At 42.5% G+C, this 24,284-nt stretch overlaps 1 protein-coding gene across 1 annotated transcript in view; it reads right to left on the bottom strand.

The window, feature by feature from the left end:
- PDZ-GEF (PDZ domain-containing guanine nucleotide exchange factor) overlaps window positions 1–24,284 on the bottom strand; it is a 735,817-nt gene that overhangs the window by 630,562 nt on the left and 80,971 nt on the right. Inside the window, exon 2 of the mRNA XM_067152787.2 lies at window positions 2,765–2,848. Coding sequence (XP_067008888.1) covers window positions 2,765–2,848 — 84 coding nt within the window. The remainder of the gene's footprint in view (window positions 1–2,764; window positions 2,849–24,284) is intronic.

The following is a 24,284-nucleotide window of genomic DNA, read 5'->3' as shown; positions in this document are numbered from 1 at the left end:
GGTTTTACGTCCCGACAGCGTCATATGAACATTGGGGAGAGCTTTGGAACTGAATCCAGACTTTTCGCACACAATGTAGTGATTATAAATTGTATGCCACTGCCGGCCAACATTCTGATGGTGATATTTCTTTCCACGGGCGAGACTCGAACCGGCTAACCACGGTGTCAGACCACATAGCGAGCATCAGTTCTTCTTCTTCCTAAAGTCCCGATGTCAATGTACGTATAGCGTAAATATTAAGAAAGTTAACAGAGAAAATCAAACAAATAATTGTGGGAAAACCTAACAAAAACAGAAAAGTTACCCGATAACAAATAACATCCACGGAAACAAAAAAACGCAATTTCATGAAAAAACCCTTACGAGTGGTTTAACATAAATTTGTTCCCTTACCAGAACAGTAACCTAGTACCAAGAAACCAGACTAAGGGGCGTACAGTGCGGGATTTAGAGATTATAATATAAATTAAATTGTTTGGAAAAAGGCTTTTAATATAATTTAAAAAGATGAAGACGATTACAGCAGTATATGTCAAATTGTACATAATATTATCAGCTGAAGATTGTGAGGACAGGCCTCCCGCATGTTCTTGCTCCTAACCTTCCTTCTCTCTCGTGAGGCCAGACCACGTGACGCTAGCGAGGTCAGACCGCATGCTACCTGTACATTCAGTCAAGGTTAACTCGCACAAGGCCTCATCGCTACTTCTGGTTCACTTCATCGGAGATGTTTGGAACGTGATGGTTTTTATGTAAAATCAAACTGTGAAGTATCTAACACTATTACTGCAACATTTTTACAAAAAAGTTCGTATATTCCTTTTATTATGACTAATGGTTATGATATTGTTTACATGGCCTACTGCTTTCTAATTTGGACAGTATTAAATCATCATAAACTCCTTCTTCTTTTCTCCTACAGCTTTTCCCACACCAGTGGGGTTGCGGGTGCAAACTGCGTCGCACATGTGGATTTGTTCCTGTTTTACGGCGGAATGCCCTTCCTGACGCCAACCCTATATGGAGGGATGAACTGCGTGTTTCTGTGGCGGTTGCTAGTGTAGTATGTTGTCTGAATATAAAGAGGAGAGTGTTGGGACGGACACGAACACCGAGTGCCCGAGACAGAAAATTAATGAGAAACGATTAATATCTTCGACCCGGCCGGGAATCGAACCCGGGACCCTCTGAACCGAAGGCCGTACGCTGACCATTCAGCCAACGAGTCGGACTTCGACAGTATTAAATAATCAAATGAAAGGCCTAATCGAAATACTTCAAATATTTAAAAATAATGTTACGCTTTGTAAATCCCGGAGTATATCACACAATGTAGCTAATTTCCTGCTGCTCTCATGCTCAACAAATGTTACTAATTATGGAATCTGTCTTTTTTTTTTTTTTTTTTGCTAGTTGTTTTACGTCGCACCGACACAGATAGGTCTTATGCGACGATGGGACAGGAAAGGGCTAGGAGTGGGGAGGAAGAGGCCGTGGCCTTAATTAAGGTACAGCCCCAGCATTTGCCTGGTGTGAAAATGGGAAACCACGGAAAACCATTTTCAGGGCTGCCGACAGTGGGGTTCGAGCCTACTATCTCCCGAATACTGGATACTGGCCGCACTTAAGCGACTGCAGCTATCGAGCTCGGTGAATCTGTCTTTAAGTAACACAAGCAGTCATGTCACCAAGTAGTTCTCTATGTTTTGGCGCTGATCCGATAAAATTATCTTGTAGACTGAGAAGGACCGTTCGCCACTAATTATCTTAGAGTAGAGCTTGAAGTCTGTGGCCGATGAAAGGCAGGATTAGTACTGTTGTGTGCGCTCGGACAAAGGCTTAGAGATCGCAATTTTAAAGTCAACTTTAGGAATTTAAATATATTCTATATGAGATGAAATCCGCCAACTATTTTACTATGGTCTGAAAATTAAGCGAACGACACAATTTTTTTGGGGGTAATAATTCCCTAGATATGTAGAAAAATAATACATTCTTCACATAATATGTAATATTAGGAATATGTAAAAATAAGTAAAATGAAACATATGTATAACCATATCAGAACCGCCGACATCAGTTGTCTACAAGTACAGCAATTACATAAGAATTCGGTCCCTAGTGATGGTATATCTCGGATACTTTTCTTCTACTAATAATAATCGTCCGACCACATCCAGCGCGTGCACCTGCTCCAGACACGGATATCTGCTGGCCGATCCATACCTGATTTACAATTATGTCAACACCAGATGTGAAACATGCCGACATCAAAGAACATGGAATGTGCAATGGACCTTATTCCGCACTTGAGATATCCAACTGGAACCTGGAAGCCGCCACTCAACCACTGATCGACAGAGGAGAGCTTACCGCCAATAAAAGGAAATCGTTGAAAAACTTATCTAAGAAGAAAAACGCTTAACATGTTAAGTATCCATTAAAAATCTCCTGCTTTAACCAAAAGATCTGAGAAAGGGTTTTCAATCCTGAAAAATAAAAATCTTCAGTTTCCACAATTTCAGTTAGGCCCCTACACATGAACCTATCATTAAAGCAATTTCATATGCGCAAGTTTCATGCAATGTACTGTATTCTTTCCTAACTTGTCAGACGTTAACTTCTGTCCGTATCGTTAAAGTAAAATACTGTACGGTGTATAGGAACATATTAGCAGTTCTTCCTGAAAAAGTCGTGTTCAAGCACGAAAAACTCACACGGAGCACCATACAGTGTTACATTATGTGTTATTGTCGCTTACCTTGATCGAGGTAGGAACATAGAACCATCGATGAAGACCGACCCTGAGAGCAGGATGTACCAGCACGTGGACAGTTCGCCCGTACTGAAACAGAGACACTACCATTAGATAGAGGAGAGGTGAGATGTTTCTATCTCAGTAACAATGTATCACGCCCTTCTGTGACAAAATAAAATTCCTTCTTCTTCTTTATCTGTTTACCCTTCAGGGTAGGTTTTTACCTCGGACTCAGCGAGGGATCCCACTTCTACCGCCTCAAGGGCAGTGTCCTAGAGCTTCAGACTCTGGGTCGGGGATACAACTGGGGAGGATGACCAGTACTTCACCCAGGCGGCCTCACCTGCTATGCTGAACACGGGCCTTGCGGGGGGATGGGAAGATTCGAAGGGATATACAATGAAGACCATCTCGGCATTTGCCTGGAGGAGAAGTGGGAAACCACGGAAAACCACTTCCAGGATGGCTGAGATGGGAATCGAACCCACCTCTACTCAGTTGACCTCGCAGCACATTTCAAATTTCGTGGCAGAGCCGGGAATCAAACTCGGGCCTCCGGGGGTGGCAGCTAATCACACTAACCACTACACCACAGGGCCGGACTAAAATAAAATTTTAAAATGTGAAATTACACTTCAGTGATCGGGAAATGACATCCAGGGATTTTAAAATTTAGCACTGAGAAATATAAGCCAATGAATGTCTGTTTCCGGAAGACATACAACTACAGTAAAGGAATAGAGAATGCGAGGATGAGATTTTATCACTCCTAGGGACCGGCATTTCAAGTAAAAACAAGTATGATTAAAATTAATTTTTATCGGAGGTAATAATAATAATAATAATAATAATAATAATAATAATAATAATAATAATAATAATAATAATAATGGCTGAGTGGCCTAGTAAGTGGCCCTGAGAGTCGAGATACCAGTTGCTACAGAATGGAAGTGGGCATCTCGGACATATTCTGAGTCATGCCCCTCCTTGTGCTCACGCGGCTAGGACTATACAATTCACCGGTGGTCCCTAACCCGTTAGAGGAGAGATCCTCACTTGGACTAGGTGTAAGTAGGGTAGCATATTGCTTCATAAATTTACCGAGCTCAGAACACTTTAAGCAAGACTTCGACTTATGGGAGTAACGGAGTCCCACTCCCATTTGAAAGGCGAGGGTCTTCTTGGAAACAACTTGGCGAACGAAATGAAATTCGATGGGGAGCTATCAATATTAATGGGGCTTATGGAAGAAAGAAAGCAGAAATGGCTGTGTCAGCAAAGAGGATGCATTTGAATACTAGGAGTAAATTATATTCGGGTAAGTGGAGATAACAAGAAAGGTAAGGTAAGGGTTTATTCTGCCCGAAGGCAGGTCCGAACCTTCGCAGAGGTATGCCTGAGCCGGAGTTTACGTACGGTAGGGTGGCCAGTTCCTTTCCGCTCCTCCATTCCCTTAACCCCCACTAACAGCGCGTGGCAACCCATCCAAATCTTGACCACGCCCAATGTTGCTTAACAAGGAAGAGAGGAGATTATAATGTGTACTTGACGGATGTTAAAAATAGAAGGGCAGAGTATGGGGTAGGACTTTTTATCAAAAATACTATTGGACGCAACATAGTTTCTGTTAGGCACGTAAATGAGCGAATGATGTGGCTAGATTTGTCAGTTGGAGGAATTAGGACAAGAATTGTGTCCGTGTATTCACCATGTGAGGGTGCAGATGAGGATGAAGTCGACAAGTTTTATGAAGCATTGAGTAACATCGTAGTCAGGGTCAACAGCAAGGATACGATAGTGCTAATGGCCGATGTCAATGCGAGAGTTGGAAATAAAACTGAAGGATACGAAAGGATGATTGGTAAATGTGGGAAAGATATGGAAGCTAATAGGAATGGGAAGAGTTTGCTGGACTTCTGTGCTAGTATGGGTTTAGCAGTTACGAATACATTCTTTAAGCATACGGCTATTCACCGCTACATATGGGAGGCTAGAGGTACCAGATCCATAATAGACTATATCTTAACCGACTTCGAATTCAGGAAATCTGTTAGGATTGTACGGGTTTTTCGGGGATTTTTCGATGAAACCGACCAGTATCTGATCTGTAGTGGACTAAGTATCTCTACGGCTAGGAAAGAAAAAGTGAAATCTGTCTGCAAATGAATAAGGGTAGAAAATTTCCAGGACGAGGAAATTAGAAGTACGTGGATAGAATTAGTAAGAAGTTCCGAATAGTGGACTGTAAGCAGGTTCAGGGTATAGAAAGAGAATTGGATGAAAACCAGTGTGGTTTCAGACCACAGAGGGGTTGTCAGGATCTGATTTTCAGTATGCGCCAGGTAATTGAAAAATGCCACGAGAGGAATAGGCAGTTGTGTTTATGTTTCGTAGATCTAGAGAAAGCATATGACAGGGTACCGAGAGAAAAGATGTTCGCCATACTGGGGGGACTATGGAATTAAAGGTAGATTATTAAAATCAGTCAAAGGCATTTATGTTGACAATTGGGCTTCAGTGAGAATTGATGGTAGAATGAGTTCTTGGTTCAGGGTACTTACAGGAGTTAGACAAGGCTGTAATCTTTCACCTTTGCTGTTCGTAGTTTACATGGATCATCTGCTGAAAGGTATAAAATGGCAGGGAGGGATTCAGTTAGGTGGAAATGTAGTAAGCAGTTTGGCCTATGCTGACAACTTGGTCTTAATGGCAGTTTGTGCCGAAAGCCTGCAGTCTAATATCTTGGAACTTGAAAATAGGTGCAATGAGTATGGTATGCAAATTAGCCTCTCGAAGACTAAATTGATGTCAGTAGGTAAGAAATTCAACAGAACTGAATGTCAGATTGGTGATACAAAGCTAGAACAAGTAGATAATTTCAAGTATTTAGGATGTGTGTTCTCCCAGGATGATAATGTAGTAGGTGAGATTGAATCAAGGTGTCGTAAAGCTAATGCAGTGAGCTCGCAGTTGCGATCAACAGTATTCTGTAAGAAGCAAGTCAGCATCCGGACGAAACTATCGGTCTGTTTTCAGACCAATTTTGGCTTACGGGAGCGAAAGCTGGGCGGACTCAGGATATCTTATTCATAAGTTAGAAGTAACAGACTTTAAAGTAGCGAGAACGATTGCTGGTACAAACAGGTGGGAACAATGGCAGGAGGGTACTCGGAATGAGGAGATAAAGACTAAGTTAGGAATGAACTCGATGGATGAATGAATATTTAATTTTCACGACCGCATTGTAATCGAAACAGACTTTCAACGTATTAGGTCGTGTTACGTACATGTAGTACGTGTTGAAGAGATGTTAAGTACAGAACAAAAATGGCCAGCCGGACACCAGTGGGATCCAAACCCAAACAGAACAAAGATGGCCTAGGCCACCATAGCTCAATTGGTGGAGCAACCGACGCGAAATCGGGAGGTTGTGGGTTCGGATCCCACTGGTGTCCGGCTGGCCATTTTTGTTCTGTACTTAACATCTCTTCAACACGTACTACATGTACGTAACACGACCTAATACGTTGAAAGTCTGTTTCGATTTCGATGGATGAAGCTGTACGCATAAACCGACTTCGGTGGTGGGGTCATGTGAGGCGAATGGAGCAGGATAGGTTACCTAGGAGAATAATGGACTCTGTTATGGAGGGTAAGAGAAGTAGAGGGAGACCAAGACGACGATGGTTAGACTCAGTTTCTTACGATTTAAAGATAAGAGGTATAGAACTAAATGAGGCCACAGCACTAGTTGCAAATCTAGGATTGTGGCGACGTTTAGTAAATTTACAGACGCTTGCAGACTGAACGCTGAAAGGCATAACGGTCTATAATGATGTATATATGTATGAATAATAATAATAATAATAATAATAATAATAATAATAATAATAATAATAATAATAATAATAATAATAATAATCTGTTTACCCTCCAGGGTCGGCTTTTCCCTCGGACACAGCGAGGGATCCCACCTCTACCGCCTCAAGGGCAGTGTCCTGGAGCTTCAGACTCTTGGTCGGGGATACAACTGGGCAGAATTACCAGTACCTCGCCCAGGCGGCCTCACCTGCTATGCTCCTTGTGGAGGGATGGGAAGATTGGAAGGGATAGGCAAGGAAGAGGGAAGGAAGCGGCCATGGCCTTATGTTACGTACCATCCCGGCATTCGCCTGGAGGAGAAGTGGGAAACCACGGAAAACCACTTCCAGGATGGCTGAGGTGGGAATCAAACCCACCTCTACTCAGTTGACCTCCCGAGGCTGAGTGGACCCCGTTCCAGCCCTCATACCACTTTTCAAATTTCGTGGCAGAGCCTGGAATCGAACCCGGGCCTCCGGGGGTGGCAGCTAATCACGCTAACCACTACACCACAGAGGCGGACAATAATAATAATAACAATAGGCTAATAAATTCTTGTGGCTATTGACAGCCTGGTGCAGACTCCTCCGACGAAGGTGCGCGGTGTCTGGAGTGTACGGCAACCAGCATGTTAGTGTGGTGTTCCCGACATGTTTACAATTAAAATTGCTCGATCCGGCCGGGAATGGATTCCAGGATCCCCGAGAGACAAAACGTACACGGTAACCGCTGAGCCATACAACTGGACATTAGAGGGAATAAGGCAAACAGATTGGAAGACTGTCTCATGATATTATACCAAGATATAGGACAGGTGGATACAGAAATGTGTAAGGAATTCCTTTCGTTTTGGAACGGGCAGCAAACTTGAGGAAGAAGAAGAAGAAGGAGGAGAAGCAGAAGAAGAAGAAGAAGAAGAAGAAGAAGAAGAAGAAGAAGAACTAATGCAGCCTTTATGTACTGTAAACTAAGAGAACGAACATAATACCCGACGGGTCAGAAGAAAACAAGGGTTAGCCAAGAGCGGTCGGACAGGAAAGCTGAAAGCTGGCACAAGCAAGCTGAAGAAATGATGAACTCAGTTAGGAGCCCCGTGGTCGTCAACTCACACTCCCTAGTTAAAAACCCCTTATATTAGTCCTTACAGTAGCTTGTAAAGCCAGGCTCCCTCCCATAGGGTGACAGGGAGGGGGTTGAGGTGATAAAATGGTGTATGGCTTTTAGTGCCAGATGCAGGCCTTTTGATTTGACGCTCGTAGGCGACCTGCAGTCGTGATGAGCATGAAATGATGATGAAGACGACACATATACCCAGTCCCCATGCCAGCGAAATTAACGAATTATGGTTAAAATTTCTGACCCTGCCGGGAATCGAACTCGGGACTGTGACAAAAAAGCCAGGACGCTAACCATTTAGTCATGGGGCCGGACAGGGGTGAAAAAAGAGCTGTTTCTAAAAGAAGGCAAACATTCTGTTAGAAGGCTGTGTACTCTCAACGAATGAACGACTTGAAAGTAAATACTCGTACTGACTGCGGGGCGCCACTTGTAAACAATTGCAAAGCATCTGCTCTTGTCAACTGGCAGAACAGAATGGGCCTCCTTCTCCGCTGCGGTACAATCTCAATACAATATGACTTTCAATAAGTAATTGCAGTCTTTTCTTTTTGAACAGGAGTACTTCACGAAAGAAATTGAAATGCCAATGAGGAAAAGAAAGCAAGCTTCAGTACTTCCCTTCAATGTAGCTATTGTTATGACGGTGGGGGGGTCGCATGCAAACGGGGAGATTGCAATTGGATGAGAGTGGGGTGGTGTTCCATTCCGAAGTGATATTACGACGCAATCTGGTTATGAACACAACCGACAGGTCTGCAAGGAAAATGGAAAACGTTGTTGCGCTTCACCAAGCGAGCACACATTTAAAAGCTCCTGCTGTGTGATATTACAGCAAACCTCTCTAAGTCGAGTGTCAATTACTAGAATTAATTTGCATTACGTTCCATTTTAATTTTCAAGTATCTTTCTCTGTTTTTGCCGAATGTGTACAACTCAAACATGTCTGAGTAATAAATTCACTGTGTTAATCGAATGTGTATTGAGTTCTAAGCTCGAAGACAGCTCCGACACTGAAGAGAGAAGATTCTTGTTGCTTTCCTCGCCGAACCAGAAGGTTCACATGCACTCAGTACAAGCGCGTATTGCTATATCCTGTAGGTACAATACACACGCAACATTTATTACGTTTTATTGCACTCTACAAGATTTAGTGTTCAATTACAGTGGTAGCTACGTTATATAAACTACAATTAACATGTCTTAATACGTGTCAACAAGTTGGAAACAGCCTTCCGACTCACTCAAAAAATATATAACAAAAAGTCCATCTCTCGAAATGCAAAAATCAGACATTATCAAACTGTAATTAGACCCGAAGCATTATATGCAACAGAACACTTCCAATACACAGCCTGCCTGAAAAACTGGTAATTAAGGAAAGAAGGATTATCCGAAAAATTCTTGGTCTCAACCTCAAAGATGGTGTTGACAGACTTCAGAGCAAATTAGAAATATACATCCACACCGAGAAGATCGTAATCCGGAAAGAAAGGACAACGTTTTACGCTCACCTCTTCGGATTGCCAGCTGAAACGTTGGTTATCCCACTTTAGAAGTCTCAAAACTATTCTTCCTTGCTTGGTGGAGATCTAAAGTATGGAATCACAGAAACAGACATTCTGCTCCGAGCATCACTCAAACACGAACTCGACTGAAGCATGTCCATTCTAATGCATGGAAGAAACACACTCCGAAATATAATATAATAGCCGGGATGAATAGGTCAGACGGTAGGGCGCTGGTCTTCTGAGCATAACTCGGTAGCTCAGTCCGGTGGTATTTGAAAGTGCTCAAATACGTTAGCCTCGTGTCGGTAGATTTACTATCACGTAAAAGAACTCCTGTGGCACAAAATTCCGCCACATCGGCGTCTCTGCAAATCGTAAAAATGTAGTTAGTGGGACGTAAAAATAGCATTGTCTCACTAAGCACTTGTATGGTACAGAATGGACTGACGAGACCGAACCTCGGCCGCCAGGAAGATTCACTTGTATGCCTTCCTCTCGTTACCACTTGCACGGACATCAACTGGGAGGTAAAGAGCGATTATTACATAGAACTACATAAAAGGAACAAACAATCAAAGAAAGCTACTTTGAGTGCTAATTTATTCACTTAATCACAATAATGGATCTAGCCTACCATAAATCAACGTATTAACTAATTTTATATAATTGCCGTTTTATAGAAAAAATGTCGGTCCCACTAAAATATGAAAGAAATTAATTTATTATAGAACAAAAGCCACACAAGGCACAATAAAACACAAATAATGTTCTATTGGAGATTAAAATTAAAAAGGATCGAATGATCAAACAGTGCTTTAATTTCGTATTCATTACATTACAAGATTAGTACAAGGAAAGAATGTACAGTATGGTAAAGAAATAAATCTGTAAAAAAGTAACACGACGGTGTAGGAATTAAACTAAGTCTGAATGCTTTTCCAGTCCCTGCAATTCATATCTGAGTGGACAGCAGCTTACCTTTCAAACAGCGCCAAGCACACTAAGTACTTTTTGAATGATTATTTCATATTCTGTCTGTCCGACTCGTTGGCTGACTGGCCTTCGGTTCAGAGGGTCTCGGGTTCGATTCCCGGCCTGGTCGGGGATTTCAATCACCTCTGATTAATTCTTCTGGCTCGGGAGCTGGGTGTTTGTGTCCGTCCCAACACTCTCCTCTTCATATTCACACAACACAACACACTACACTACCAACCACCACCGAAACACGCAACAGTGATTACATCCCTCCATATAGGGTTGGCGTCGGGAAGGGCGTCCGGCCGTTTAATAGGGCCAAATCCACATATGTGTGACCCCACAGGCGTGGGAAAAGCGGTAGAAGAAGATTTCATATTCTGTCTCCAAACAGTTGATTCCCCAACAACATTTTCTCCATGTAGACTACTTCACTGATATTTTACGTCTTTGCGCGTCATATTTTCCCTCTTTTACAAGAATATGCAGAAAATGCAAATTTCCCATGTTCGAACTTCAATAAGAACACACAAATGTTCTACAAGATATGTAGTTGTCACATGGGACCGACCTCAGCGGAGATTCGAGCCCTTTATTTCCAGACTGGAAGGAGGTCCGTGTAGTAATTCATCTTGTTCATTAAGTATAGAGGCATGATTTTTTCGCATTAATTTATGTTCGATTTCGCCAAATGGAAACAATTTTGCGCGCTGTTTCGCGAAATAGCGCTGAACCTATCGCTTTAATTTTCCGAAGTTATTCATAAAAAGTTCAATTCGTGAGATTTGTGAATTAGATAAATAAAGAGAAGCAATATTGATAACACTAGTCTACACTCAAAATCTGAGTTAAAAATAGGTAATTTCTATTCATTTCGATGTGACAAACGAGCATGATGTTTAAAATGTTTACTTAGCTCTCATTTTCTTGATCAACATGAATTAATTTTATGATAGAGGGAGATTTTGCAATGTTGGTATTTTTTTACCAATGAAGGTTGTCAACTCTGGGTATGCCATATGTTGTTTTGTTTCTGGACAAGCCATTTTGTTTATATAATTGCTGTGCTCATAATTATCAGTAATATTCCGTGTTTGAAGTGTAATTTTCACAGGTAAATAAGAAAACAAGTGCAAATCTTTTATTTATATTCTTTGGTGAAAAATACGTATCCATAATCTAAAGTTTCTTAACCACCTTTATTCTGTTTTATATTTCAGGTTCATTCTCCTTCAAGATACCACGTAAATGTTTTAACAGTGTGAATTACTTTTGCTATGTGTGCGGTGAAGTGACTTTTGCTTCTCAGAGACGTGCATTGACTCCATTAATAAAGGCAGCATATTGCCGTTACTTCGACTGTAAAATAGATGAGAATAAACCTTGGGCACCAAATATTTGCTCTATTTCATGTCCAGTAAACCTCCATTGTTGGTTAAAGAAAACAGTGAAGTAATCAATCAATCAATCAATCAATCAATCAATCAATCAATCAATCAATCAATCAATCAATCAATCAATCACTACTGATCTGCATGTAGGGCAGTCGCCCAGGTGGTAGGTTCCCTGTCTGTTGTTTTCCAAGCCTTGTCTTAAATTCGCAGTTCCAATGACATGGCGAGAGCCTACAAATCATGTCAGTGATTGCTATTTCTGTACGGTGCATTCTCTTAAACATGGAATATCAAGAAAGAAAAAACGGACAATCACATATCCAACTTCGACATCGTCTACACGACCGGTACTACATGGAGAAGGTCTGTTTGTTCCTATCCCTCCGGAACATTATGTCCCAGATGCTGATGAAGACATGGAGGGAGAATACGAACAACAGTCTAAGTCCAAATTATACACCAGAACCGATCTCGCCCAATACGCCATATAAATTTAACCAAGAAGAACTTAATGATTTAATTCGTGATCTGAAGTTACGAAAAAGCAAGGCCGAACTTCTTGCCTCCAGGCTTCAGCAGTGGAATCTCCTGGAGAAAAATGTGAAAGTGTGTGTGTGTGTATATATAGGTAGACACTGAGGAAGAGATTTAACGCCATTGGAAAACAATATTGATGCCTGTAATGACGTAAATGATCTGATGGCATCTTTGAGACTGGAGCATAATCCCGAACACTGGTTAAGCTTGAAAGCTGTTTTGCTACACAACGGAAACACACTACCATCCGTTCCTATAGGTCACGCTGCACATATGAAGGAGAGCTATGAGAATGTAAAATTGGTTCTTAAGAAAATGAATAATGAAGTCTACGCAGATATGTGGCGATCTACTCCGAATGCTGTTAGGATATATAAAGTATTGCTGCTTCCTTTGCGAGTGGATAGTCGCGACAGGAAATTACACTACGTACAAAGAAACTGGCCTAAAAGGAAAATGATGAAACGTGGGAAAAAGAATATACAGCACATTCCCTTAGTTTCCCATGATAAAATCGTATTGTCACCTTTACATATAAAGCTCGGAGAAAGCGATGAATCGAGAAGGAGAGGCTTTCAAGTATTTAAAGACAAAATTCCCACATCTCAGTGATGGAACATTTCATGGGGTCACTGAAGGGAAAGAGAAAGCAGCCTCCAAAATGATGTTCACAATTTGTTGGGAAATCGAAGAACTGAAAATTACAAATTAGCTGTTAATGAACTTCTGTGTCGCTCAAAATACACTCTTTGGACTCTCATCTCGACTTGTGGCGCTGTGAGTGTCGAGCACGGGAAGTGGAACTCATCTATGCTTGCTGACTACTCCAGATGAAGATTACAAACGAAAACAAAACAAAAAAGACCAGAAACGCTCACAGTGAACACATAGGCTGTGCATCTATAGCCTACAAGTATGTACAGTGACAGCCAGAATTTTTCGGACGGAATAATCTATACATGTATTACCCCTATTACTAAAGAAAGAACAGGTAATAAATTCGAAATTACTAAACTCTGAATTTAATGCACTTTATAGGTACTGTAATTATTCAATTGCGATTTATAGATGAGTTTACAAAGTAATAATACCTTTTACTTATTTCAGATACGAAAATTTGCTGGTCAATACGTATTTTTCGGACAGGAGCTGTTTAGCTACTCAAGGCATCCTTTGCACTTGTTATGCACTGTGCAGGCAGATCCCAGCCAGTGCCTTCCTCATGCAAAAAGCAGACGCAACGATTCACGGGTGAAATGGAGCGCAGAGGAAAGAACAGTACATTTGACCAAAGGAAATGTAATATTTCATCACGAAAAAAGAGAAAACATGCCCACAAATCGCAGATTGGCTGAACATGAAGAAAAGTACTGTGAGTGATACAAACTGCATAGATAGACATTAAGCTGAAAACTGCAGGCCAATCAGTTTGACATGCATTGCATGTAAGCTTTGGGAAAGCATTCTCTCTGATTATATTAGACATGTTTGCAAAATTAATAACTGGTTTGATAGAAGGCAGTTTGGGTTTAGGAAAGGATTCCACTGGAGCTCAACTTGTAGGATTCCAGCAAAATATAGCAGATATCCTGGATTCAGGAGGTCAATTGGACTGTATCACGATTGACCTGTCTAAGGCATTTGATAGGGTAGATCATGAGGGACTACTAGAAAAAAAGAGTGCGATTGGACTTGACAAAAGAGTGGCTGAATGGGCTGCTATATTTCTAGAAAATAGATATTAGAGAATTAGAGTAGGTGAAGCCTTATCTGTTCCTGTAAAAATTAAGAGGGGAATTCCTCAAGGCAGTATTATTGGACCTTTATGTTTTCTTATATATATCAATGATATGTTTAAAGAAGTTGAATCAGAGGTAAGGCTTTTCGCAGATGATGTTATTCTGTACAGAGTAATAAATAAGTTACAAGGTTGTGAGCAACTGCAAAATGACCTCGATAATGTTGTGAGATGGACACTAGGCAAGGGTATGATGATAAACGGGGATAAAAGTCAGGTTTTGAGTTTCGCAAATAGAAAAAGTCCTCTCAGTTTTAATTACTGCGTTGATGGGGTGAAAGTTCCGTTTGGGCATCATTGTAAATACCTAGGTATTAATATAAGGAAAGATCTTCATTGGGGTAATCACATAAATGGAATTGTAAATAAAGGGTACAGATCTCTGCACATGGTTATGAGAGTATTTAGGGGTTGTAGTAAGGATGTAAAGGAGAGAGCATATTTGTCTCTGGTGAGACCCCAACTAGAGTATGGTTCCAGTGTATGGGACCCTTACCAGGATTACTTGGTTCAGGAACTGGAAAAAAATCCAAAGAAAAGCAGCACGATTTGTTCTGGGCGATTTCCGACAAAAGAGTAGCGTTACAAAAATGTTGCAAAGTTTGGGCTGGGAAGACCTGGGAGAAAGGAGACGAGCTGCTCGATTAGGTGGTATGTTCCGAGTTGTCAGAGGAGAGATGGCGTGGGAGGACATCAGTAGACGAATAATTTTGGATGGTGTCTTTAAAAGTAGGAAAGATCACAATATGAAGATAAAGTTGGAATTCAAGAGGACAAATTGGGGCAAATATTCGTTTATAGGAAGGGGAGTTAGGGATTGGAATAACTTACCAAGGGAGATGTTCAATAAATTTCCAATTTCTTTGCAATCATTTAAGAAAAGGCTAGGGAAACAACAGATAGGGAATCTGCCACCTGGGCGACTGCCCTAAATGCAGATTAGTAGTGATTGATTGATTGATTGATTGATTGATTGATTGATTGATTGATTGATTGAAAGAAACTTTGCCATAGACAGGTCGCCCGATGGTCCTTACTAGGAGAGAAGAGGACAGTAGTAAGAAAAGTGAAAAGAAATCCATGGTTTACTACTGCTACTGCAGCTGAGAACGAGTTTGGAAAGAAGATCAGTGCAAGTACAATCCGGAGGTGATTATCACGGGCGAACTGCAAGAAAGAAGCCCTATATCAATAAAATAAATAGAATCAAGCGACAACGATTTGCTAAGGAGTATCTTAGGAAAGACATGAACTGGTGGAAGACTAATTTTCTGCAATGAATCGAAATTCAACGTTTATGGCTCAGATAGGCGCATCATAGTTTGGAAACAGGCCAATAAAGATTTTCTGAAAGAAATATGAAGGCAACGGTAAAACATGGAGGGGGACATGTTATGGTTTGGGGCTGTATGTCGGCTCAAGGAGTAGGTGAGCTGGTTTATATGGGCCACCGCCAGTATCTGCAGATTTTAGGAAACCTGAAGAAAAGTGCAGAAAATATGGGAATTGGGGACGTTTTAAATTTTATCACGACAACGACCCGAAACATATGGTCTATAATGTACAGCTACGGTTGTTGTACAATTGTTCTAAAGTTGTGAATCCACCCCTATAGAGTCCTGACATTAACCCCATGGGATATACTGGAAAACAACATCCGGAAACTTCCAATAACTTCCAAAGCTGATGTGAAGAGACGACTGCAAGAGGAGTGGAAAAAATTGTCCCATTCCATCACAAGAAAACTCGTAGAGAGCATGCCGAGACGCCTGACTGAAGTGCTTCGCAGGAAGGAAAGAATTACGACGTATTAATATTCCTACATGGACTCTTGTCCGAATATTTATGAACAGGCAATTTTCTATTATTGTAATTACATTCATAAGGTGCAATTTTTTTGTGTATCATGAAATGAAGTGCATATTTATTTTTGGTATCTGTGTGGGTAAGTATTCATTTTGGAGTAAGGAAAATTAAATGATATATGCTTGTTAAGGAACTCTGCCTGTCCGAAACATTATGACGATCTTTGAACCAAGAGCTAACCAAAATGTTCTGGTGTCATATTCTTGTTCTTCGAACTCAAATTGCTTGGAATTGACTACTTTTGTTCATGATAGAGACAAATTAATATTTTTGTAGATCAGTGCTAATCATTCATTATTCCTTATGTAATCGTGATTAGAACTATAATATAGCCCTAATGAAGAATACATAACAAATTACTCTTTCACCCTTATATGGCCATACCTTTAAGGGATTTTATAAAAAAATGAGTTCGAAGGGATATTTCAGTCGAAATGAGAAATCTTTATTCTCTTCTCTGTTTCCCTTCACACACGTGATATTGAAATATAATTTCAAGATCGTTATTTTCCATGAATTTCGCTGCATTTTCGCATTCATCGCAAAATAAGCAAATTTTACTTTAAACTGGACTTGTCATTTTAATTGATGTAATTCGCGAAAACAAAATCATTACTTTCTTAACCAGAATCATATGATTCGTTAAAATAGTTCAAAATCGCTTCAAGATATTTTTTATCGCGTGTATCGTTAATGCGAAAAACCTTGCCTCTAATTAATTATGTACCATCGCAGATCTGTCTGAAGCCGAAATGGTAAACCATAGAAAAACACTTCTATGTTGGCGAAAGTGGGATTTCTGACTTTTTCTCTATCCAATTATCTTACCTGAGGTAGAATGCACCACCTTCTAGTGTCTCAAAACCACTGCTTAAATGCATGGCAGAATCTGGAATCGAACTCAGACTAGCCACAATGCTAACTCCTATGCAGATACAACTTATCCAATTCGATTCCGAATAAAAAGTACAGTATGGTATACTGGAGTTCTTGGCTCTCCGTCCCACTAACTACTTCGGAGGCGCAATTTAGTTCCGCGGGAGTTCTTTAAGGTGCCGGTAAATCCACCGACACGGGGCTGACGTATTTGAACACCGGACTGAGCCAGGAACGAACCTGCCAAGATGGGGTCAGAAGGCTAGCGCCTCAACCGTCTGAGCCCCTCAGCCCAGCTAATAATTTGAACACGTTAGTCCTCAGCTGGGCTTCTAGTCTTATAAAGGGACCTCTGGGTATTTGTACTTCACTTTAAATAAATGCATTTCTAATTACTTGAGGTCCAGTTTTACGGCCCGATGCCTTTTCTAAAGTGCAGCGATGTTTTCGCTATTGGTTAATCGTATCACGTGTTGCGACGAACACATGCAGCGCACTGACTTACGGCGATGATGGGATAGAAGTGGGCAAGGGGACTGGGATGGAAGCGGCCGTAGCCCCAGCAATTGCCTGTGTTAAAATGGGAAACCACGGGGCGACGGGGCTGCCGACAGTGTGGTTCGAACCCACTATCTCCCGAATGTGAGCTTACACCTACGTGGCCTCATTTCGTTTGATAAAAACATTGTAATATGATTTACCTGGAGAATAATAAAGTGTTGAAAAGTAAGCGTTAGGCCAGGCTTATTTATTACCGACACAGAGTTTCTATTACGACAATATTTTTTCTGATTGCTGATTGAAAAACTTTAAAGTATCCTCGTCTAAGTGAAACAAACTCATTCTTTATTATAAAGTGATCAATTTAAAACATTCAATTAATTCACTATCGATGCGGATTTATTCTTGTGAGAGTGATATGAAAGGGTCATATATAATATAATATTGTCCGCTATGTCTTCTTTCACAGTAACTACAGACCGTGACAAAGTACGAAGAAATGTCGTAGGGAGCCATTGTGTTGACCTGTGTCATAAGAGGGGACCTTGGACTATTATCCACTTGACCCTTCTAACAAGTGGGCCAATGAGAGACCTCATGTAATTACTTGAACTTTCTCGTGAAGCTCCTGCCTTGATATCGGTAACACGATCCTCTGCTCTTTCCATGTCACCACCAGCCATCTAGCCTTTCTCCTTCATTTCGTGTCAGAGACAGGTTTGCTGATGACATTAACTATACAGCACAGTTTTGTTATATACAGGGTTATTCACCTAACATGTTACACAGAACTAACTTCTAAACCATTAAAGATATCGGCATTCTGTTTTCATATTCGTAAATGGTACCCGGGGTCTTGTAAAATAACGTGCTACTTAGTCTCATGGGGTGATTAATACCCGAGATATTGATACTAACTCCATATTTAAATGGAACGGCACAAATTCACAGAACTGACCTAAAATTTCAACTGCGTACAAGTTCAAATACGCAAGTATTTTCAAAATTGACAATTACTTTTTGAGATATAAATAAGAACAGCATGCGCGGTTTTGCATGCCACATCTGACGGCGTGAAGTCGGGCAAGGACATATTGACGCGCAAGTAGTTTGCTGGGAGTGAGTTCACCTTGCACACATGTGATGGGTTTGTAAAGTGTGTATGACAGGCGAACTCATGACAGGACAGGTAGGTTGATGTGTTTAAAGGCAACAAAGTAAGTACTTTGCCTTGAAAGGAACATAACGAAAGCTATCCCACTGTCGGCAGCCCTGAAAATGGTTTTCCGTAGTTTCCCATTTTCACACCAGGCAAATGCTGGGGCTGTACCTTAATTAAGGCCACGGCCGCTTCCTTCCAACTCCTGGGCCTTTCCTATCCCATCGTCGCCATAAGACCTGTCTGTGTCGGTGCGACGTAAAGCAACTAGAAAAAAAAAAAGTAGCGATTGCATGACACTATCCACCCAGAACAGTAATGCCGGGTTCCTCTCCAGACGTACGCGATTAAGACACTCGAAGGGGTACAGAGAATAGTTGTTAATATTTCATTTCCGGGGCTTGGACATCGTGGTCGTGTAGCCCCATGTGCTTGGGTGTGTGTGTGTACTGTATGTCTGTTAGAATGTGCCTGATAACCCGTATTATTGTGGTGTCTGTAGTACTGTACGGTACTGTATTTGTAATTCCGGTGAGGAATTGGGACGGAGGCGGCCGTTGTCGTAAGTAAGCAACCATCCCGACATTTGCCTGGAGTAGCGGTGGGAAACCACGGAAACACTTCCAGGATAGCTGAGATGGGTACCGAACCCACCTCTTCCCCCGTTTTTCCTCACGAGGCTGAGTGAACCCCGTTCCAGCCCTCCAACCAGAATTAAATTGCTTATCAGAGCCGGGAATTGAACCCGGACCACCGCGGCGACAGCTACGAATGCTAGCCACTACACGTGATTAAGAAACTCGACATGCTGCGGAGAAGAGTGGCTGTTTGTTGTTATTTCATTTCCGAGCTTTGACAGCGTAGTCACATTGCCCCGTTTGGTTGTGTGTGTGTGTGTGTGTGTGTGTGTGTGTGTAGTACAAAGCGCACCTCATTTTGTGCTGGGTTATTGCAGGTGAAGGAGCAGTGTTACCAATGCTAAATTATTTGGGTTGGGATAGGGTAGACATTAGGAGACAAACAGCTCGACTTATTATGTGGGATGTTCAGAGCTCATCGTGGCGAGATGGCAGCAACACTATTATTTATTTATTTATTTATTTATTTATTTATTTATTTATTTATTTATTTATTTATTTTACACGCATTAATTTCCGCGGAGCTCAAGCGCGACTGTAGTAGCGTGCATTCGGGAAAGTGATTTTCATGGTGTCCCATGTTCAACACCAGGCAAATGCCGGATAGCTACCTTTGGGATAGGCCACGACCGATGTCCTTTCCAAATACTTCCCATTCCCATCCGTGGGAAAAGACGCTAAACTGAACGCAACCCATTATGTTTACAGTACATGCCTGGCAACCGTTCTGTGGCTGAACTCACTCCCAGTAAACTACTTGCGCGTCAATATGTCCTTGCCCGACTTCACGCCGTCAGATGCGGCAAGCAAAACCGCGCATGTTGTTCTTATTTATATCTCAAAAAGTAATTGTCCGATTTTGAAAATACTTACATATTTGAACTTGTACGCAGTTGAACGTTTAGGCCAGGTGTATGAATTTGTGCCGTTCTATTTAAAAATACGGAGTTAGCATCAATATCTCGGGTATTAATCGACTAAGTAGCACTTTATATTACGAGATCCGGAATACCATTTACGAATATGAAAACAGAAAGCCGATATATTTAATGGTTTAGAAGTTATTTACGTGTAACATGTTAGGTGAATAACCCTGTGTAATACGTAAGGCATAGAACTGGACTGTTTAGCAGATGACATGGCATTAATTGCGCAACACATCCCTGATACACGAGAGCAACTTGAACTCCTGGAAGAACAAGCAGGGAAAATTGAGTTACAAATTTCATTCACAAAAAGACAATTTATGACAGACATCAAAACTGCCCCATCTGAACTCCAAATTGGCTCCAACCACATCTCTCGACTCAAAGAATTGAAATATTCAGGTGAATGAATTACTAAAAATTGTAATAAAAAGCAATCTATTGAACGTCGACTCCAGAAAATGAAGACTACATTTCAGTTAACAAAAAATACAACAAAAAGTCTTCTGGAACTGCAAAATCCGGCACTATACTACAGTAACCAAACCCCAGCTCTCTACGCATCACAAACTCAATCTCCAACACAAAACAGTGAAAGGATAATTAGAAGTGAAGAACGTGAAAAATGAGAAAACTAGTCGGACCGAGAAGGAGCACATTTTCCAAAGAAAAATGGGACATAGAATCTCCACACAGGGCGCATGTGAAGACAGACTGGCTCACAGCATTTACACATTCTTAAAGAATAAAACCGCCAGATCAAATTGGTACAAACAGACGGAGAAAGGTCTATACCAATTAGCTGGACTGAGATGAAATCACACTCACACGAGGATGTCTGGTCCCTACAAAGAAAACAAACCCATTCACTAGGTATGAAGGAATACGGGGCTATAAAGTAAAGACAACACATGCTGATTCCACGTGGTCCTAAGTGATACTCATCTTCATTATAAACTGTTATGTCTCTCAGCCTTCAGTCTGCAAGCCTCGGTAACCCATCATCCTCCATAAGACTCGCATGAACCGAACAACTAAGTCGGTTTCTACGCTTACTTTCATTTATCGAGTTCATCTGTTCATTCCGAGAGCCCTCTCCAGCTCCATGTTCGTTACTTCTAACTTATACAGCACCTTCATTCTCTTACAGCGAAGTCGGTCTGAAAAATAATTTCGTTCAAATGTTCACTTCTTACAGAGGTCGGTGGATGCAAAGTGAGTCTCGGCCCACAAGTGATCATGGCTGGTCCGTGGTCCTACAGCTCTGCACTCCGACCGACCAACCGAGCAGAGGAGGGGTGGCCACAGCTGGTCCGTGGACGGACAGCTCTGCGTTCCGACCGACCAACCGAGCAGAGGAGGGGTGGCCACGGCTGTTCCGTGGTCCGACAGCTCTGCGTTCCGACCGACCAACCGAGCAGAGGAGGGGTGGCCACGGCTGTTCCGTGGTCCGACAGCTCTGCGTTCCGACCGACCAACCGAGCAGAGGAGGGGTGGCCACAGCTGGTCCGTGGTCCGACAGCTCTGCGTTCCGACCGACCAACCGAGCAGAGGAGGGGTGGCCACGGCTGGTCCGTGGTCCGACAGCTCTGCGTTCCGACCGACCAACCGAGCAGAGGAGGGGTGGCCACAGCTGGTCCGTGGTCCGACAGCTCTGCGTTCCGACTGACCAACCGAGCAGAGGAGGGGTGGCCACAGCTGGTCCGTGGTCCGACAGCTCTGCACTCCAACCGACCAACTGAGCAGAGGAGGGGTGGCCACGGCTGGTCCGTGGTCCGACAGCTCTGCGTTCCGACCGACCAACCGAGCAGAGGAGGGATGGCCACGGCTGTTCCGTGGTCCGACAGCTCTGCACTCCAACCGACCAACTGAGCAGACGAGGGGTGGCCACAGCTGGTCCGTGGTCCTACAGCTCTGCACTCCGACCGACCAACCGATCAGAGGAGGGGTGTCCACGGCTGTTCCGTGGTCCGACAGCTCTGCACTCCAACCGACCAACTGAGCAGAGGAGGGGTGGCCACGACTCTACCGTGGCTCTACACCTCTGCATTCGAGAGACGGGACAGGACTGGACCTCACGACTGGCCCCAACCTTCGGCTGTCCTGAGAATGATTTTTCGTGGTTTTCCATTCTCCTAAGGAACTGGCCACCCTACTCCGGCTCAGGAACACCTCTGCGGAGGTTCGGACCTGCCTTCGGGCAGAATAACCCTTACCTTACCTCCATTCTCCTACTCTAAAGGGGCCCATTCACAGTCGAGCGGGTTGGCGAGCCCGTTCGTGACCTTGGTCGCACTGACCGGCTCGAAGGTGTATGGGGGGTTGATGAGGGTTGGGCTCGAGGTTGGGTCCGTGTTGGCGGTTCGACTGCTAAACCAGCGAACCCGACCGGTTCGCCAACCCGTCAGTGTGTGTATGGCCACTACCTGACCGGCTCACTGTGGTTTCGTCTGTAGCTTAATTTGGTTTCTGTGTGAGTTAATTAGGCCTACCTCAACTAACAATGACTTTTGAGAAGAATAAGCAGTTCCGGGAAGAATTTATTGAAATGTACCGGGCGAGTCCTGGAGCTTTCCCATCCTTGCGTCACGCAATGCCTTCCATGTGTTAGTGCGACATTCGAACGCTAATAATAATAATAACAATAACAACAACAACAACAACAACAATAATAATAGTAATTTGAAGAAGAAGAATCCATGGTCTCCCGATACTCTCGTACAAATGTTATTAGCCTATAGACCATTGTGCTATGACATATATGACTCTCGCGCCTCTGCACTTAACTTGTTAATACTGTAAGTAGGCTATGTATCATACATTACTACAGTAGTGGAATTTTCTGTATGTCATAAGTAGTAGTGAAAAAACATTTCCCAAACCAATCACTTTCAAAAGAATATTACGTTTGTTTTATAAAAACTAACTTATAATACATCACAATCAAAATTGTGTACGCCCACTTACGTGCAAATATTCCGACTGCAACGTATCGAAGATTGCCCAACACGTCTCAGGAATGATTTTTCCAAGTAGCTGAGGAGATATTAAGTTACACTGCTAAATGTCAGGTCTTCATAACTTTTCCCTGTCGCTAGAAATCGCAATGACCGAGCTCGATAGCTGCAGTCGCTTAAGTGCGGCCAGTATCCAGTATTCGGGAGATAGTAGGTTCGAACCCCACTGTCGGCAGCCCTGAAGATGGTTTTCCGTTGTTTCCCATTTTCACACCAGGCAAATGCTGGGGCTGTACCTTAATTAAGGCCACGGCCGCTTCCTTCCCACTCCCAGCCCTTTCCTGTCCCACCGTCGCCATAAGACCTATCTGTGTCGGTGCGACGTAAAGCAACTAGCAACAAAAAAAAAAAAAAAAAAAAAATCGCAATGTTACAATTAACCTCTCTTCAGCACAGATGGTATCTCTCATGTGTGTCTCCTGTTTCTCTATGTTTGGCCGAATCAACTCCAACAAGTTTTCGCAAAAACTGTCACTATCCATACGCAGAAAGTTCTTATAATCTGCAGGTTCTTGTACGCACGGAGTTCTTAATAGGCTAACGTGTGAAAATCCTAGTTTATCTCTCAACCATTCCTTCATTCACACACGTTTCTTCTTCTTTACTTCATCATTGCACAAATTCGGCAACAGCTACAGCCACTTTGGAATGTTTTCGTTGGGCCATAACAAAAACTTTTTTTGCTAGTGGTTTTACGTCGCACCGACACAGATAGGTCTTATGGCGACGATGGGATAGGAAAGGCCTAGGAGTTGGAAGGAAGCGGCCGTGGTCTTAATTAAGGTACAGTCCCAGCATTTGCCTCGTGTGAAAATGGAAAACCAAGGGAAAACCATCTTCAGGGCTGCCGACAGTGGGATTCGAACACACTTTCTCTATAACAAAAACTAGGCAATGCACGTACTATTTGCAATACAGACTGGCGGACTGGTCCGCCAACGGGTTCGCCAGTGTATGGTCACCGTCGAGCCAGTCGGGTTCGGGGTGTGGATTTTATACATGGACGGGCTCGCCAACCGGCTCGACTGTGAATGGGGCCCTTAAGGCGAATGCCGGGACAGTTCCTAGTATAGGCCCTCACCTTCTCCGAGCATCTCCTTCACCATAACAAATCTCACCGTCTAAGAGGCCCGGGGGTAGCAGTAGTAGTTCTTACAGAATAGCGTTGATCGCTCACGGCATCAGCTTTGCTGCAATTTGATTCTATTTCACTTACCGTAAGTCTACTATCATCCTGAGAGAATACGTTCCAAATATTTGAAGTGATATTATTATTTTTATTCGTGTCATTTCGGCCAACTAAGGACCACGTCACTGCAACTGTCTCCTTCCCCGGGCCTTAACATTT

This window comes from Anabrus simplex, chromosome 8 (assembly GCF_040414725.1).
Source record: "Anabrus simplex isolate iqAnaSimp1 chromosome 8, ASM4041472v1, whole genome shotgun sequence".
NCBI classification, from domain to species: Eukaryota; Metazoa; Arthropoda; class Insecta; order Orthoptera; family Tettigoniidae; genus Anabrus; species Anabrus simplex.
Note: the sequence above shows the minus strand (reverse complement) of the source record. Positions and strands in the feature narration are given on the sequence as shown.